The sequence below is a fragment of the Cenococcum geophilum genome (assembly GCF_001692895.1).
Source record: "Cenococcum geophilum 1.58 unplaced genomic scaffold K441scaffold_9, whole genome shotgun sequence".
In the NCBI taxonomy this organism is placed as follows: Eukaryota; Fungi; Ascomycota; class Dothideomycetes; order Gloniales; family Gloniaceae; genus Cenococcum; species Cenococcum geophilum.
This window is the reverse complement of record NW_027137567.1, coordinates 3351753-3371045: the sequence shown is the minus strand read 5'-3', so window position 1 is coordinate 3371045 and position 19293 is coordinate 3351753. Positions and strand designations below refer to the sequence as shown.

Sequence of the window (19293 nt, the reverse complement as noted above, 5' to 3'; positions counted from 1 at the left end):
TAGCACCTGCTGTACTAACCGCGTGCTTACGCGGTTTGATACACCAAGTACGCGTTTACGCGTTCGGTTCGCTTACGCGTCTAGTGCACTCCTGAAACACTAGCTTAGGGGGGAGGTGCGTTAGTATATAGACCACGTAGCCTACCTCAATAGAATCGACAGTCATCACCGTCTAAATGAGCATACGATACTATACGTATTTCGTGCCCCTAGACACGACTCACTTATACCATTAAATTGGTACCGATAGTTACTACTAGCCTAAAATAGTTATAAATATTAACCGTTATATATAGAGCTGTAATAACTACTATATGTTTATAATTCTAAGAGATAAAACCCTAGAACTATTAAAGCCACTTCTAATACTAAAGCGCCCCTAGTAGTATATCTCTATAGACTTTTATAAACTACTAATAATCTATAACAGGTATAATATAGTTATAATCCTAGTTAACTAGTTTAGAAAACGCCCTTTCTTAATTCCCTATTACAAAAATATTAATACTAAAGAGGCGGCCTAACTATATATCTACTATATTCACTAAATTTATAGACTACTAGATACTATTATATCGGACTATAGGCCGTAGTTTATATTAGCCTTTTAGAACAAGTTTACCTAGATCCTAGGGATTAAACTAAAACTTTCTATAGTGTACTACCCCTAAATAGATAGTTAGACAAAGATTATAAATTAATACTTAGACTAGAGACTTTGGCCCTTTATTAACTACTTTTAAAATAATTAGGGTAAACTATTACCCCTAATAGACTACGCCCAGGTAACCCTACCCTATAACTCTATAGGATTTATACCTATTTAACTAAAAATAGGGTATTTGCCCTAAATAAGATTTAATTAGGATAGGCTAAAAGGACCACGGATTATATGTAGGAAACTATTTTATAAAGAAGCCTAGCAGTACGCTAAGCGCTTAGAAAAAGCCTAGATAGTAGCCTATACAAATCCAAAAAAGGCCTAGAAATTAATAGAATAGTAGGCAAATAAGTATAGGCGTAAGCCCGACTTTACTATCCCATGCGCCGTCAAGAAAGGTCCAGTAGGAAGCGAATTAACCAAATCGTCTAGATTTAACGTAGTCTTAGCAAAACAAAGCTAAAGACTTAATTAATTAATCGTGATACCAACTCGTGATAATAAAGTTCAAAATTGATCTATACTTGACTCTACGGTCCTTTAATTCAATCAAGGTATTCCTGCATGTTTGCGGCCCATTAGAGTGATATAATCTAGGTAAGAAGTTATAGACTCTGTAGTAGAGACGTTTGTTAAAAATTTTAGTGTTCGCGCACGGGCCATATTCGCTATTGGACCTTGACGGCGCATAGGATAGGTGATATAGTTTAGGTTATAATAAAAAACTAAAAGATGGAACGGCTTAGCTATCCCTTCGCACGTTGGAGTCCTACACTTGGCGCCAAGCCTAGGAACATCGTACACACGGGCGCCCAACGGGCGCCTCTTATTGGCCAGGCCCTTATCGATACCGTAGGACGCAAACCAACGTGCGAAGGGATAGGCTAGACTATTAAGTAGCAGGACTATATAAGGTCCTTTAAAAAATAGGCAACTTATATAAAGTAAAACTCCTAAATTTAATTAAGGTTTACCTTATTTTCTTACTAAATAAGCTATAGAAAGCCGTAAATAACCTATTACCTGTGAGGTGATAAGCTCCGCACCACTTAGCCACACAAACCCACAAAAGGTAAGCGAGTGACTGGCTTGACGCCAGGCACGGCTGTGCGGAACAATATATATAAGCGAGGTGGCTCGGTTACCTAACATTACCTAAATAAAAGAACAAACCTCCCCTACTAATTTAAGTTAATAGCGACGATAAATAGGAAGTTAAAGAAATACTAGTCTATAAACTAGTAAGGAAAACGCTAAAGTACTATATTAGTTAAAAAGGCTATAACCTAAATCCTACTTAGTGCCCTATATAGAACTTTATTAGCAGTCCCCATAAGCTTTAAAAATTCTATAGCTATTACCTAAATAAACTAGGACCTTTAAAGAACCTAGATAAGTAGATAAAGTGCTAGTATAGCGAAGATAATAAGCTACTGGAAGAATATAAGGATAAGAACGCCTTATAGGTATAATATGGATATAAAGCCTAAGGGCAGGCTTTACTAAAGGGGGGGGGTATGTCACGGCACTAGCAGAAAACAGCAGAACTTAGTTGGCAGAACTTGGTAGAACTTTATAGTTATATAACTAGAGGACCGTATAAAAGAATCCTATTTTAACCAGCGCTACTCTTCTTCTCCTTTCCTTTCTCTAGCTTTAGATCCTTATTTATAGACAATTTAATTATATAGGCTTACACGTTCCTCTTGCTGTACTTACACCTCGATTAACTAAGTCGCTAATAATAACTATTAGGTAATAAGAAAATAATAGAAAAGACTATAAGAAATAAGAAATCCTAACACTTGTCCCTATTCTTTTACTCTCTATTATCTATTTACTAGGAACTTAATAGGAGTTACCTTTTTCTAGAAATCCTAGCCACTTTCTAGTAGTTATTTCTATTTTATTTAAAAATAGAAAGACTATTTCTTTTTCTTTTCTTATATAAAATAACTTTTTTAGAGAGAGAGAAGAGCTTAGTTGCCTTTATATTTTCTTTCTCTCTTCTATATATAGGCTGTAGTTTAGTAGTAGGGGTTTAGGGGTTTATATAGCGTTATATTCCCTAAAGTATCTACCTTTTTTATCCTTCCTTATTGTTTTAGAGAAGGATTTAAAGTAGCCTTTCTCTAGCTTAAGCTACAAAAAAACTAATTATAGCTTTTTAGGATATTTATTCTTAGGGGCTTTAAGAGAAAAGGAATAGCCTCCATTATAGATTCTAGTATAGTGTTTTCCTTTATTCTTATTTTACTGCTAGTTGTTTTTCCATTATTCTAGTATCTTTTCTCTTGCTAGTCTCCCTATATAGGATAAAGAAGTATAAGAAGTTTATATCTTTCTTCTAGATACACGTAACTATGCGTGGTTGATACAAAGACATTTGGATGAAGAAACAGAATATGTCGGTGGTCAAAGAAATAGGGGCCGTCGTGGAACGTGCGTAGGTGTCACGGGACGAACGTGCGCGGGTGAGACCCGTGACATACTTATACAGCCAAACGGTCGATTTAGCACTATATTACTGCTAAAGTCGCCAGGAATAGTCCCAAACATAGCTTAGCGTACGTTTTAGGTTAGGCTGAGGCCGTTAGTACCTTAGTACCTTATTCCAATTAAGCCCTATACTAAGTTAGTAGTATCGTCGTCGGAGGCTTCGGCAGCCTCAGTAGTCGCAACTAAGGGTATTTCCTCCATATAATCGACAAGGTTAGCTTTAGCAAGATAGTAAGATATATCGGAGGCGGTATATTAATAATAGACGACGTAGCAGTAGTAGGTGTTAACTTTTCCGCGATTAAGTATATTATATTACGCCTGCGTATATTATATAATTGCCTAAACCTTAACCACTGAATATATATATAAACGACCCAATCTACCCAAACAAATAAGCCCCCATTTAGATTAATTAATTGCCTAGTTTAAGCCCTATAGATTAATCAATTGTTTGGTACAAATAAACAAACGATGGAAACAGGCAAACAGCTGTTTGTTTATTAGCAAGTCTGGACCCGAAGGGCCAGCACGATCAAGAGGGTATGTAGCCCTGCGTATCCTTGGTAGCGACAGCAGCCATTCATTACTTTGACGTTTGACAGGCCTGATCAGTCTCGTCTCGCACGTGGGAACAATGTGGATGCATCATCATCGGTACCGCAGGAGAGACAGCGATTGAACATTTACCCATCTACAGAACGATATACAGCAATCTGGTTCAGACTTAAAGTGACGAACATACGGAGTAGACCTATATGAAACAAGTACCCAGACCAGCCTTAGCAACTATCCACAATCTTTGCATACTTGGTGAACTCTTCATCCGTTTTAAACATCTCCAACTCCTCAGGGAATGTGCCTAGTACCAGCTCCACGCCTCCATCCTTCTTCATGGGAAAGATGACCAAAAACCGGAAACGGCCGTTGCCCCGTTCGAGTTGCGGTCGCATGGTTTCAGGTGAGCCTCCGTTGGCGAAGAATTTATCTCCAAAGGAGATCTCACTCGTCTGGAATAGGATCATGTTGGAAATCATGGCGTGCATATGCGCGAGACCCATGTTGGCAGTAGAGAACCTGCTATGGTCTGGCAAAGACTGCAGAAGCGTAAACGCATCGTGCACAAGCGAGGGCGTGATACGCGCAGCAGACCCGCGGAGCAGATATGCGATGCGTCCAATGCTCGTCTCGGGCGAGCAGAGTGTCTCGATGGGCATGCTGGATCGATTCAGTATGAGCATGCTGCCCATATACGTTGATGGCAACAAAGAAGAGAAGTAAGGGCGGCCATCAGTAGGTAACTCCAGAATGGACATCTTGTCGGGTCCAAATGTTTCTCCCCGGAGCTCCTTGGCCACACGGTATCGTGCTCTGATCGCAGAGCGCCAGAAGAAGGCTTGCACAATATCACTGATAGATGTGATAACCCCCTTGGCCTCTGGGTCGGCAATTACTTCTTGTTTAAGATTCTGCACGTTCTCGGGTGGAATCAAAAATAAGGTAGTGCTCAAGGCTCTCTCAGCGCAAGGCAGTGGCCAGACGGAGTGCAGAGGGAAAACAGGTGGCCGAGGGAGAGCTCCTTCCTTTGGAAGGCGAGACTTCTCAGTCTTAACTATACCGTTCGTCTGATTCTCAAGGGGTCCCTCTGGGGGAAAAAATGGCAGAAAGCCCCATGTACCAGAATCTACCTCATGAACTGGTCGGGCGTACCCTTCCTGTTCATGTAGGATCTCTGGAAAGCTGTGACTGAAGCTCTCCGGGTCGTACCAGTCGCATGTTGCTGACTTGTCGCCTTGCAGATATCTGCAGTTCTCGGCCCAGGCCTTGAGAGCGACCATAACACCGAGGCCATCAAGGCAGCAATGGTTCAGGTTGGCGGCGAGAATACAGCCGCCTTCGACAAAGTTGGCTTGTGCGACCAAGATGTCAGCGGGCATCTTCGGGAACGGATCATCTGGTAGGACAAGTTCGTCCTTGAAGGCGGATGGCACGAACCCTGCATCTCGCAACTTCTCGAATGGCGGAAGAACACGAGACAGATCCTTATAGATCAGACGATTGCTAACCGAGGCTGACAATGAAAGGGGGGGAATTGTGACGCAGAGGTCGCCCTTCTTGTAACCAATTTCTTGTTCCGAGCAATTCATCATCTTGCCGCCGAGGGCTGGAATAAGTTTCAATGTGCGATTGAGACCCTCCTGTAGATTCGCAAAGACTTGTTCGAAACTGACCCGTTTATGTAGAGGAAAGTAGAAAACCAATCCCATGTAGTGATTCGGGTTGACGTAATCGAGTGCGTTCAACTTGAACGATTGCCGCGCCTTGTGTTGGGCAATCATCCTTTTCATCTTGGCCAAATCGTCGTCAACAGGGTTCCCTGAGGCCGTTCCGTTTGTACTTTTCGCCTCGGCTGCTAAACGTGCAAGAGCAGCAGAGAACTTGGCAAGGGTGGGATTGGCGTAAAGGTGTCGAAGAGCAAGTTGATCCCGTAACCCCGTGGCTGCCCGAATGGTCTTGACAGCCGCGAACACACCGAGGGAGTCTAGCCCGAGACCGAACACGTCGTCATCTGGCGAGGCTTCTTGAATTGCAGGCAATGAAGAGGCAATGATCTCGCGGATAGAATCCTGAATCGACTCAACCGAACTTGTATCGACGGTGAAAGCAACCAGGTCATCACTTCGTGAGCTATAGAAACGCTCAATGTAGTCAGCATAAAGTGCCAGAGTGGCGGGTCGCTTGACAGTCCCCTTGTCTGTGCGGATAAAGAGTTTGTCTGGCTCTGTAAAGGTAATGAAGTCCCTCAGCAGCTGGTTCTTGTGTCGAGACAGCGAATTTGCTTTTTCGACTGTTGCCCATATGCTGTCGAGGAGCTCGTCGGTTTTGGATGACGGATCTTTCAACTCAATAAGCAGGGCTGCCTGGGGCTTTCCGGTCCCAATCTGCGGCGCAGTGCTGCGTTAAATATGGGGCGCTCCTTCTTGCGACTTGGGGAGAGTTTGAATGGGCTCACTTACAACAAGGCACCCGTTGATTGCAGGGTGTGTGGTGACAAAGGCTTCCGTCTCCAAGGGCGATATTTTATACCCATTGGACAGGACGACGAGATCATCGCTTCTTCCCTTGAAGGCCCACAGATTCGGCTTGGTGGGATGCCTCATGTATAAGTCTTTGAAGTTGACGGATTGCTTGTCCGGAAACGTGTGGAAAATGCCCTGGAACAAGGGCCAGTGCTCGTTGCGATGCACCCAATGCTCATAGGTATCGGGCTCCACTTCTTTGAACTCGAAGCCGGAGTAGGGGTGAAAGGCGAACCAGAACCAGTCTTCCCTTGGTACCACAAGGTTACCAATGAACAGACCCTCGGTTGTACCGGTTAAGTTCAGGACTCTGATCACGTCGTTTACTTTGCCAGCACTGACTGGGCTAACGGGACCTGAAGAACAAGAGAGTTAGTGCTATGACTGTGAAGGGGGAAACAATAAAAAGAATATGCTTACCGCCAGATGCACATATGAATTTCGATGACTTGAGCATTGCTAAGACTTCAGGAGCCTCACCCAGCTCATCGACAAGTGACGGGACCATACTCCAGATGTCGATCTTCCCATGGTCTGCGAGAGATTCCACGAGGTTGATATTGGGCAGAACACCCGCAGGTCCCAAGACGCAGTGCAGGTTGAAGAGGGCAGGCATAAGGATGTCCATGATGATACCGGCACCCTAATGTCATGAAATTAGCCCACAGGCTTCCAGGGCAGCTAGGAACAAGATACGTACGTGACTCATAGGGAATGACGAGTAGATCCTATCGCCTTCCTCCCAATCAGATGTCCACGGGGCCAACCCATCATCGCCCTTGGTAGGCGGGAGCAGCCGCACCGCATCCATCGTGCCAATCAGACCGTGGGACCATGGAATAGGCTTCGGCACTCCTGTGGTCCCAGAGGTATGCAGGAAGCAGAATGGGTCATTGGTAGCTTCCTCAAACGTCTTGGTGTATGGGAAAGGCTCGGTAGATTTAGCATCGAGAAGCTCGTCGAGTATAGGGAGATCTAGAACTTTCATGGGGCGTTGCTGCAGGACGTCTTTCACCAGAGGAATAGTGGCCACCTCACCAGGTTTGACCCAGATGTTGCATTTTACTGCATTGAGGACTGCTAGTGCCCCTTCTGTGTTGTTCTTGGGCGAAAGGAACAAGGCCTGCGGGAATGAACTGCGTCAGCCAGCCGAATTCCAAGTGATATTCATGGTGGTACGGAGGAACGTAGACTCACCGCGTAACTAGCCTTGACACACGCGTAGGTCAACAGAATGTGTCGAAGATCATCTTTGTATAGTCAGTCATGGACTGGAACAAGAATGCTCAGCTTGAGGCTTTCTCTCCAACTTACGCGGTCCAATATAGCCCACCGGCTGGATCGACGTGGGTTTTCCAACCTGGTTGTGAAGCCACCAAGCGGTTTTGTCAACCGCCTTTGTAAAGGCGTGAGCAGAAATATGCCGAAATCCAAGGGAATTATCGGAAAATGTCGCTACTGAGAATATGGTGCGATCTGGCTCGGCAGAAGCCAGGCTGTCCATGATCTGAGGGATGAGCCTTCTGCCGTATGGTGTCGAAGTAGTCCCATTCGTATATGAATTGGTTGGCTTCTTCACAGCAGCTTCCACACCGGACACAAGGCTGGGAGAGCGCCCATTGGGTGTAGAGTATCCACTGACTCCTGAGGCCACACTGGGTGAAGAGTATCCACTGAGGTACCCACTGAGTCGTTTGGGTGCTTGTAGGTAGCTTGCTGATGTCTCGCTGATACTAGGAGCATTGGCCTCACGCGGCTTCTCCTTGAAATAGCTGGGTCGGCCGTCCTCGTACACGAGTTCCAGCCTGGGATCTTTCTTGAAATCACCCATTGGAGCGCTGATCCACTCCCCATCCGCCAGTAAAGCGACGCTACAATGCCATGGAGTCGTAAATCCGGTCTTGGTGTTCAGCAGACTCATGGATACCTTGTGCTCGCCTATCGATTCGTGGATAGAAAGCCGCAAATGGTTTGGAAAGGCGTTCTTGACCGCCCCAGCAAAAGACTGTTTGAGAAGTGGTTAACCAGAGACATTACTAAATATGCCATGCTTGCAAAGGTCTAGAGAGGGCAGTTGGAATATACTTACATATCCTCGGATCAGCATTTGCTTGGCAAGATACTTCACGTCTCTCTTATAGCCGTTGCTGGTTCTATTCTGCCCGAGTGTGAAGATATGCCTTAAATCTGACTCCAGGAATCTTCGGTATCCGAGGTAAGTCAACTTTGTATCGGGATTCGTGGCAATTTCGTGATCGGTGTCGAGGTCAGGTCTGCCGTATTTATCAAGGAGAAATCGGCGAAAATTGGTGCAATTGGCGACGTAAGTGATCTCTCTTAGCTTTTCTGGCAGAGGGAAATCGAGCAAGTCTTTCATTCTGGAGAAGCCAATATAGTTAAACCCCTTCTGGATAGCCATTTTGCGTAGAGCCTCTCCGTAAGCCCAGGTATCGCGATCCGATATGGACAATAAGTCTGACAATGCAAAAAACAATTACATTAGCGAGGGAGACGATTGAATTGGTATTGGACACACCATTGTATGTAATGCCGTCCGAGATGATGGTGACTTTAGCGCCAGGTGGGTACACGTCCCGGATGCGTGTGCACATAGAATTCAACCGTTCAAGAGCCAACTCTTCGGCTTTATCAGGTAGAGTACCGAGCACTTTGTACACCTTGTTTGCCGACTTGAACGGGAATGCTGGGAGGCACGCTTCCACCCGTGTCCCCGCTATGACGAACTGGTCAATGACTGACAAGAACTTGGCCGCGCCCGCGGCGAGTCGGTCCTTCGAGTCGTCGAATTTGTTGAGCGCGTACTCAAAAATTATATCCAAGATCAGATGAGAAACATCCCTCACCTCCAGGGTGGTAGGCGCGGCTTGGGAGGATTGCTCATCAACCGGAGAAAGCCCAAGAAGGCCCAGGCCGTTTGTGGAAGTTTTCACCTCCATGGTGGTATGCGAGGCATCGGAGGAGTTGTCGTCGACCGGGGCAAGCCTAACGAGGCTGTCTATCGGTTTTACCTCCATGGCGGTCTGTGAGGTATCGGAGGATTTCTGGTCCATCACCGCGACGGAGTTTGTGGTTTTGGGATTGATGTGCATGATTGGCAAAGTGACGTTGAAGTCCAAATATAACCAAGACGGAATTACGAGTCAGAAGAAGAACGACTCAAAGTACAACTGGACTAAAAGGCAGCTAATATTGGAGGCCGCTAAGTATTTATTCTCCCACCAGATGCCTCACCGTGATATGAGCCCGAATACGATGACGCGGGCCTCACTGAGGCAATATAATTAAGCCGTCTCACACAATCATGGCACAGCATCTTATAATAGAGCTTTGTGCTGTCCTCGTGAACATCCTTCCTAGATTCCTTCGCCAGATTCTCAGGCTTTCGTATTACCCGTATCGAGTGGCTTACTGTTGGCGATCCCGGAAGCACAAGATCTTTGTGTCGAACGGCCCGACTGCTGTTGCAAGATTGCAAGACTCTGTTTTAAAGAAGATGGCCATAATAACGCTGTATGAGGCTAGGCAAGAGTTCCAACAAAGTCTTTGCACGCTAATAAGCGCCACAAGGTGGTGAGGATGTCAAATCCTGCCGATGCTTCTCCAGGTTCCTGGCCGGTTTTTGTGGCGTAGATGCCATTGATGATGTGGTGTTTCACGGCTCGGAGTCGCACACGGCTCGGAGTCGCACACGACACATACGGGTTCTCCCCCCTCCGTGCACGGTCCCACTCAATGCACGGTTTTCCTCACCAAAATTTGCCTAAATACACCTTTTTATACCACCTATAACTTAATAACCTTTTAATAGAATTTTATAAAATTTTAAATATAGCTTATTAAATATTAAAACTATAATTTTATATAAATATATTATAATATATTATAAAATATATATACTTAAAGTTAGGTTAAAAAAGTACTTTTTTAATAAAACTTAATATTAATAATATTATTATTAATAAGGCCATTATATAGCTAGATTTTATATATATCTATATTTATAATATAAATAAGCTTTTTAATATATAGGTAACCGGCTTATATATATAGTTAGCTTGTATATAGTTCTGGGGAAATTTTTATAGAATTTTTTTAAAATGCTTATAACTTAATCACTATAATAGCAATTAATATAAAAAATTTAATATAGCTTATTATATAAAAGGTAAAAGCATTTATAAAATAAAAATTTAAAAATATTGTTGGTTATAATATAAAATAAAGAAGCTTACTTTTTATCCATACTAAAAAATTTCAATTTTTATATTAGATATAATAATAAGCTTAATTGTATTTTTTATACTTAATTTTACTTATAGTAAAGTATTTTATGGCTTTAATTTATTATATAAAAACTTTATTTATAATATAAATATATATATTTTAATATAATTTACTTAATATATAAATATTAAAAACACTTATTTATATAATAAATATAAATATATATAAAATCTAGCTATATAATAGCTTTATTAATATTAATATTAATAATACTAAGTCTTATTAAAAAAAGTACTTTTTTAACCTAATTTTAAGTATATATATNTTATAATATTTTATAATATTTTTATATAAAATTATAGTTTTAGTATTTGATAAGCTATATTTAAAATTTTATAAAATTCTATTAAAAGGTTATTAAGTTATAGGTGGTATAAAAAGGTGTATTTAGGCAAATTTTGGTAAGGAAAACCGTGCATTGAGTGGGACCGTGCACGGAGGGGGGAGAACTCCTACACCCCCGTTGACATTCGCGAATGTCCACGGCTAGGCTGCAGCCAAGCCGTGGATATATTCGAATATCTTACCCCCCACTAATTAAGCCGCTAATACGCGCGTACCATTAGCTTATTAGGCCAGCCGTGCGCCTATATATTTACCCTATATAGTAAGGTTACTTATCCGCTCGCTAAGCGGCCGGTAGGTATACTTTCTCTACCTCTTCTCTCTGGTCTATGTCTGTATATATATATATAAAATAGAACTCTCCCCCCCTAGGGCGCTACTTCTCTATTAGCGTCCTATTTTAAAAATAGCATTAATTAGTTATATAGAGATTAATATTATAAATAATACTAAACTACGCTAACGTGTAAAGTATTCTCGCCCTTATATATCTTAAATTATAAGCTAAAGTAGAAAGAGTATAAGGTAGGTAGGTAGGTAGGTACTTTATAAAGTTGTATACTTATAGCTAACGCGTGCCTTCTTTTTAAGCCTTTTATAAGTAGAAGTAGTATAATAATAATAATATAGTAATAGAGGATAAACTACTTCTATCTCTTTATTAAGGAGGTTATAGGCTAGCTACTAAAGGCTAAAAGCTATAAGGCTAGTAATAATATACCCTAAAATAAGATGTGGCTCTTTTAACGCTTAATTTATAGCTGTATTATAGCTATAATAGACCTCTATTAAGTATAGGAAGCTATAAATATATTACGGAACCCTACCGCAGGGGCCTCCATAGGAGAGCCCCGTGCTCTCGCATACACCTCACGTACAGCTTATGTCAGCTACGCGTAGGTATATCACCTCCTTACGCCCTCGACCCTTACGATCGATCGCGTAACGTCTTATAGACTCCTCAAATACATACGCTTATAGCCACTGCCCCCGTCCCATGACATTACGTTGCGCCTTTTTACCACCAACGCTCAGCCTACGACCAATTCTACGTCTTTGCAATACTATAGGCGCTGCTAGAAATAGCGTGTCTATAAATTACCTTACTTTATATTTCTAAGGAACCTATAATAGTAAGACAATATTTCTTACTAGCTATTATATTAAACCTAAAGAATAACCTAATACCTACACTTAACCTACAACGCCAATTAATCCTAGGAGAATTTAATTTATTAGTACTAGCCTTAACCCTTAAGGAGACAGACACCGATAATATCTTATCTTTTATTAACTATATAACTACAGACAAGCAAACAGAAGGGCGACTACCCATTAAAATCAAAATACGAGACGCTAAGACGTTTGCAAAAATGGTAGTACGAGACCCTAATAAATACTACTGCCTTCTATAGAACTACCACCTAAAGCTTATACAAGCCAAGATGCGTACTACTTAAGATCGCGATATTATCCAAGACCTACAAGCTCGTAAGGCGCTTGCTAATAACACACGTTAAGAAACTAAAGATAACCTCCGCGTGTCTAAACGCGACGTCTAACAGTTAAAGAAGGCTAAGATTACACTAATTGCTACAGTCACTAAAAAAGAAGGCATAATTAAATACCTATAATCTTAGCTTAACGAACACATTTGTAATAATATTAGATACCTCTCTACTATATATAACGCTACCTAAGTCTCTACGCCCCTAGCAACTTTACCTACTTAACGCTTAATAGAGGGCTAGTGTTAAGCAGCTTTACCTAATAGGAACCCCTACTAAAGCAGTAATAATAAAAGCTATAATAACTGGACCTAAACTGCTACTATAGGGTCTAATATACGCTACCCTAATCCCCTAGTCTTTTAGGGAGACCGCAAGGAATACAGCTACTAGAAGATACAAATCCGCGAAAAATTAACTTAGAGCGCCTACCTTTTTTTTACGGAAGATACTAAGATCGGCTATATTATTAGGCGAATAAAAGGTACACTATTTAATAGACTCTTCGCCTAATGGGAGACTAGTAGCCCCTAAAAGTAGCAATTCTACTAAGAAGTCCTTAACGATCTTAACTTAATATACCGTAACTACAACCTACTAGCCACCAACTGAGCTAAACTACGTGCCCTAAAGATAAGCCCTACTAAATTATTTAACGAATTTTATATTAAATTTTAGGAATATACTAGAGCCCTTACCTAAGATAATACTAAAGACCAAAAGGACCTTCTTAAAAAAGTTACTTATCGCCTTAGTCACGCAGCCGCCAGCTATAACTACAATAACGTTTATAATATAGTAGCAGCTCTATAGAAAATTGAATAATAACTAAATTAGATTATTACCGCTAACTCTTACCTAAAGACCTCTCTATAGAAGCCCTCTAGGCCTACTAAACCTATATACACTAAGCTACTAACACCTACTACCTTAAGTACCACGGGAGCTAATATTGACTTCTCTATACTAACCTTTCTATAAAAACTCCTAGACGGAGAGCGCGAGCTACTTTAGAAACTAGAACGCTGCTATAGATACTATTAAGAAGGCTATTATTGTAATAACCTAAACTACCTAATAGCTAGGTTTAGTAGCCGCCGTCTAATACCTAATATAATGCCCTAAATACTAAATATATTACTACGCGCCACTACTATATAAGACGAAGACGTAGTAATAGTAGTAGAATCGGATATAGAAGCGGAAAATGCTAAGTCCTTACCCTAAGTCGCGGGTTAGGACGCCCTAATAATAGAGAGATCTATATATCGGCCTACTTAATAGATAACTTAGTAAAAATAAACGGATAGAAATAGATAGTTTTACCTATAATAGGAACTACTACCAAAAAATAATATAAAAGCCGTTTTATAATTAACTGCGGAGCTATTAATAAATTTATAGATACCTAATTTATGCGTACTTATAGCCTACCTACCTTACCCCTTACTAAAGCCCGCGCCCTATAACTTGCTAATAGTAGTTCTACCGTATAGAAGATTACCTATATAGTATAACTCTACTTAGATATAAACGGGCACCAGAAAGAGCTCTAGGCCTATATTATACCACTTACTAACTACCCTATTATCCTTAGAATAAGCTGGCTTAAATAATATAACCCTACTATTAACTAGGAAAAGAAAAAAGCAACCTTTAACTCTAAATACTGTAGAGAGACTTGCCTAGGACATAGCCTAGCCGCCTCTATTTACTCACTAGGATATTAACCTAAGAAACCCCTTATTACCCTACCTACGACCAACTGCTACTATATAAGTGCCGCAGCCTTCTACCGCATAGCACGTAGAAAAGGCTAAACCATTACTATAGCCTCCTAATTACGACTATATAAACTTAATAAAAAATAAGACTATGTCCTCTATAGTAATAGAATAGACATAGTTAACCTTCTAGAAGACGACGCCCCTGTAAAACTCTACAGACTTTTACCTTTAGACTTTAAGAAGTTTATAAAACTTAAAAAAGGATTTACTAATAAAGAACTCCACAAGCTCCTCCCTAAGAGGTACTATAACTTTATCGACATATACTCATAAAAGAGCGTAGATATACTCCCCCTACATTAACCCAATAACTATACTATTAACATTAAATAAGGAAAAATGCTACCTTATAAGAGACCCTACCTAATATCTAAAGACGAACTTCTAGTTATAAAAAAGTATATTAACAAATACCTTAATAAAGGATTTATTCGTCCTAGCATATCCCTAGCAGCCACCCCTATCCTTCTCACTAAGAAGCTAGGAGGAGGTATTAGATTCTATATTAACTATAAAGGACTTAACGCTATTATAATTAAGAACTAATACCCCATACCGCTTATATATAAGACTTTTAAGCGGCTTAGTTAAGCTAAAATCTACACTAAGCTTAATATTATTGCCGCCTTTAACTATTTCCGAATACGGGAAGGTAACAAATAGAAAACCGCATTCGCATTACGCTTCGGCCAATTTAAATATACTATTATACCCTTCGGCGTATATAACGGCCTAGGCACCTTTTAAAGCTATATTAATAACGCCTTACGGGACTACCTTAATAACTTCTGCTCTGCGTACCTAGACGATATACTTATTTATAGTAATAACCCTTTTAAGTATACTAAGCACGTTTAAAAAGTCCTAGAGCGCCTTAGGGACGTAGGACTTTATATTAATTTAAAAAAGTATAAATTCTTAGTTACAGAAGTAAAATACTTTAAACTAATTATTATTACTAAGGGTATCTGTATAGACCTTAAGAAAGTACGCATAATTACTAAATAATAAGCCCCTAACTGCATTAAGGACGTATAAGCCTTCCTTAGTTTTGCTAACTTCTATTAGAAATTTATATACAACTTCTTAGGCGTAATAGCACTACTTATAGCAATAATATAAACAAAGGGCCTTTCTATAAAAGGAAGAAAAACGTACCTATATTTTACCTAGACGCCTAAATATAAGAAGGCGTTCTAAGACCTTAAAAATACTTTTACTAAAGCACCTACCCTAGCTTACTTTGTACTAAAATAACAACTTTACCTTAAAACCAACTCCTTAGACCACGTTAACGCAGGTATTCTCTCCTAGATAGGTAATAACGGCCTCCTCCACCTAGTCGCATTCTACTTATCTAAGCTTACACTATAAGAGTATAACTACAAGATCTATAATAAGAAACTTCTCGCAATTATATAAGCGTTTAAGGAATTCTAACTGGAACTCTCCTTAATAGAACCTAATTAGCTAACTAAAGTCCTTATAAACCATCGCAACCTTAAATACTTTATAACTATAAAGTAGCTAAACTAACGCTAAGTACGCTAGAATAAGTTCCTCTCTAATTTTAACTTTAAAATTATATATAGACCGGGAGTATAAAGTACTAAGCTAGATAGCCTAATACGCCGCTTATAAAACCTCCCTTAGTTAAAAAAAGACCCTTAAAATTAGTTTTAGTAATAGATAATCCTAAAAGCACGGAATCTGGCCCTAGGTATGCTACCTATAACAGAGCTAATAGCACCTTAGCTTTGTACTATAGAACTAAAGTTACCTCCTAAAATTAATAAGCTTATTACTACGGCATATAATACTTCTATTAACCTATTACTATATTAATTTATTACCGCAAAGACCGCTAGCGCCCATATACTACCTACTAACCTCTAAAGCCTAGGCTAGATTAATATAGCAGCCTTAAAAGTAAAAGAGAACAGACTCTATTATAGAGGCCGCCTATTTATCCTTAACTTAAAGAACTTATAACGGTAATTAATCTAAATAGCCTACAACCTCCGGTTAAGCGGCCACCTAGGTAAAAGAGAAACCTATAAGCTCCTTAGCCGATACTACTTCTAGCCTAAAATAATAGACTTAGTTAAACGCTTTATAGGTGCCTACTATAGTTATAAGTGTACTAAGGCCTTTAATATAAAGTACTAAGGACTACTATACCCCCTACTAGTACCTATATAACAATAGGCGGATATCGCTATAGATTTCGTTGTTAACCTACTACCCTATAAATAACACGGCCGTACCTATAAGAACATCCTTATAATAATATACCGACTTATAAAAGAGCGCCACTACGTCTTAACTAAAGGCGTAGCCGTCAGCGATGTTACTAACGCCTTCTTCTATAAAGTTTATTAACTATATAGGTTACCTAACTTAATTACGTCCGACTAAGGTATATAATTTAACTCCAATATATAGAGACGAATTTACTAACACCTTAGCATCTTCGTTAAGATATCTATATCCTTTTACTATAAAACTACCGGGCAACTAAAAAACGCTAATGCCAGTATAAAAGCATACCTATAATAGGTAGTTGCCTATAGTTAAGATAACTAGGTAGATTACCTCCTACTAGGTAAATTCGCAGTAAATAACCATATCTTAACCACTATAGGACTTACCCCGTTCTTTACAAACAAGGGTTATTACCCCTAATCTAGCATAAAGCTACCAGAACCTATTAATAAAAAACTGCCATATAGAAAACGCCTTAAGATGCTACTTACCAACTAGTATATAGACTGTATAAAAAATCTACTTAACTACTATAAGGGAGAAATAGCCTAGGCTTAAGCAAAGTAGGCCTACTTCGCTAATTATTATAGAACGCCACCACCGGAGATGCGTATTGGCGACTAGGTATAGCTAGATATATATAATATCTCTACACAAAGGCCTATAAAGTCACTTAATTATAAGAACCTCGGCCCCTATCTAATTAAACGAGTTATTAATAAGGGAGCCGCATATAAGCTAGAACTCCCGCCTACCCTAGCCACCCGCGGGATATAGCCTATATTTTACCTATAGCTACTACACCTCTATTAGCCTAACCCCTTACCGGGGCAGATATAGCCTAAACCCCTACTAGTATTAATTTAAGATAAGAACGAAGATAAGAACTATAAGGAGTGGACCGTTAAACAAATTATTAACTTTAAATACTTTAGCAAAGGTAGAGGACGACGGCTTTACTATAAAGCTATATATACAGGATTTGATATAGATTAGCCAGAATGGTAACTATAGGAAGACTTTAAAAATGCAAAGGATCTAATTAGTGACTTTTACTACGCGAACCTATAGAAACTAGGCCTAAGTAGAGATTTTATACCTAATCCTCTATAGGAGCCCTTATAGAGTTAAACCGTTATATATTACCACGTAAGAGCAAATTACCGTTAGATTACGGTAAAGTGCGATCACGTGACCGGAATATCGTTAAGATATCTAGGAACTTTAACCGGCGGTTAAAGTTATCTAATTGGTTGGATTCTTAAATACTAAGCCCTATTATATAACGTTGTTTTAAGCCTTTAGCAATATCCCCTTTCTTCTTTTCTATACCTTAAGTGTCCCTTTTATATATATATAGTAACCACAGCGTCGCTAGAGCTCCGCCTCTATAGGAGGGGGGTAGTATTACGGAACTCTACCGCAGGGGCCTCTATAGGAGAGCCCCGTGCTCTCGCGTATACCTTGCGTATAGCTTATATCAGCTACGCGTAGGTATATTACCTCCTTACGCCCTTAACCCTTACGATTAATCGCGTAACGTCTTATAGACTCCTCGAATACATACGCTTATAGCCACTGCCCCTATCCCATAATAAGATATTACTAGCTACTAGTTCTTATAAAAGGATAATATTAAGGAGTCCTAAGATTCTATAGTAAAGGGGCGTATAGCGTAATAAGGAGTAGTTTATAAGTAAGGGTAGGGATATACTACTTAATAGATATATAAAAAAATAAGTTTAAGGATATCTACTATAATCTATAGTTCTGTAGATACTCTTTATTAAAATACTACTTTTATATACTTATAGATATCCTACTAGGCTATTATATACTTACCTATAGTAGTAATAGGTGCTTTACTAAGATCTTAAATCTATTTACCTTTAAGTTTAAGGGTAATAGCCCTACCTACTATATACCCCTTATATTTACTACTTACGCTAATAAGTAAAACTACTATAGCCACCTTAAAACTATTAGAGCTCTATATAATAAGAAGCTACTTATCTATATACTTAGTAGGCTAGCTTTCTATTTTCTATACTATAGTCAAAACTCTTTATAACGATGCGGGTCGTACAGCCGACCATATTGTAATATTAATGGTATTGTTATATATGGAGTCACGTGTTGGGTTAATAAGTAGGAAAAAGGAGGCTAACGCGTGGCTAAGCATCCTAAAAGGGTGTAGGGCATTTATTTCACGGGCTAAGTATAACCCCTCCTATACAAAATCTCTACTGGTTATAACGATTTTAGTGGAGAAAACTTAACGATATTGTAAATAGTTAGTATATCGTAATATTACACCAAAAAAATTTGGATTAAGGGGTGTAGATCGTAATATAGAGTATATCGTTGTAATTAGATATTGTACTAAAGAGTTTCAACTGTACTAAAATATTAATAATAAGCTATTTCTAGACTTTAGTAAGTAGTTAGTATAATATAATATATACTTAATTAAAAGTAGTACTAAGGGCTTTAAGGCGGCCTTTTTATATAACTTATAGCGGAAGTAGGTTACTAAGGCGTTTTAGTATATTAGCGTCTTTTTATAGAAGAAAACCTATATTAGATAAAACGCTAGGACAAAAATAGTAAAGCTAAAAAGGGTTAGTAAAACCTAGATTAAGTACGCTAGTAGATAAAACTAATAGTAAATAGTTAGCTACTATTTAAATTTACTACTATAGGAGTTTATATAGATAATAGCTGGCTATACACTATAGATAGGTTACTTTAATATTTATAAGGTAAGTGTCTCCCCCCCTAATATATTACTATTAATAATCTAGCTAGGGCTAAATACCTAAAAGGGTTAGTTTAGCCCAGTT

At 39.5% G+C, this 19293-nt stretch overlaps 1 protein-coding gene across 1 annotated transcript; it reads right to left on the bottom strand.

The window, feature by feature from the left end:
- Nucleotides 1-3942: 3942 nt before the first annotated feature.
- Nucleotides 3943-9197, bottom strand: K441DRAFT_546405 (transferase family protein; the record flags this gene model as incomplete). The annotated part of the gene is made up of 8 exons (XM_067642861.1): nt 3943-6102; nt 6178-6596; nt 6661-6883; nt 6941-7363; nt 7438-7490; nt 7555-8245; nt 8330-8715; nt 8777-9197. The coding sequence occupies 8 exons, from the start codon at nt 9195-9197 to the stop codon at nt 3943-3945; spliced, it is 4776 nt and encodes a 1591-aa protein (XP_067507366.1).
- Nucleotides 9198-19293: the final 10096 nt, after the last annotated feature.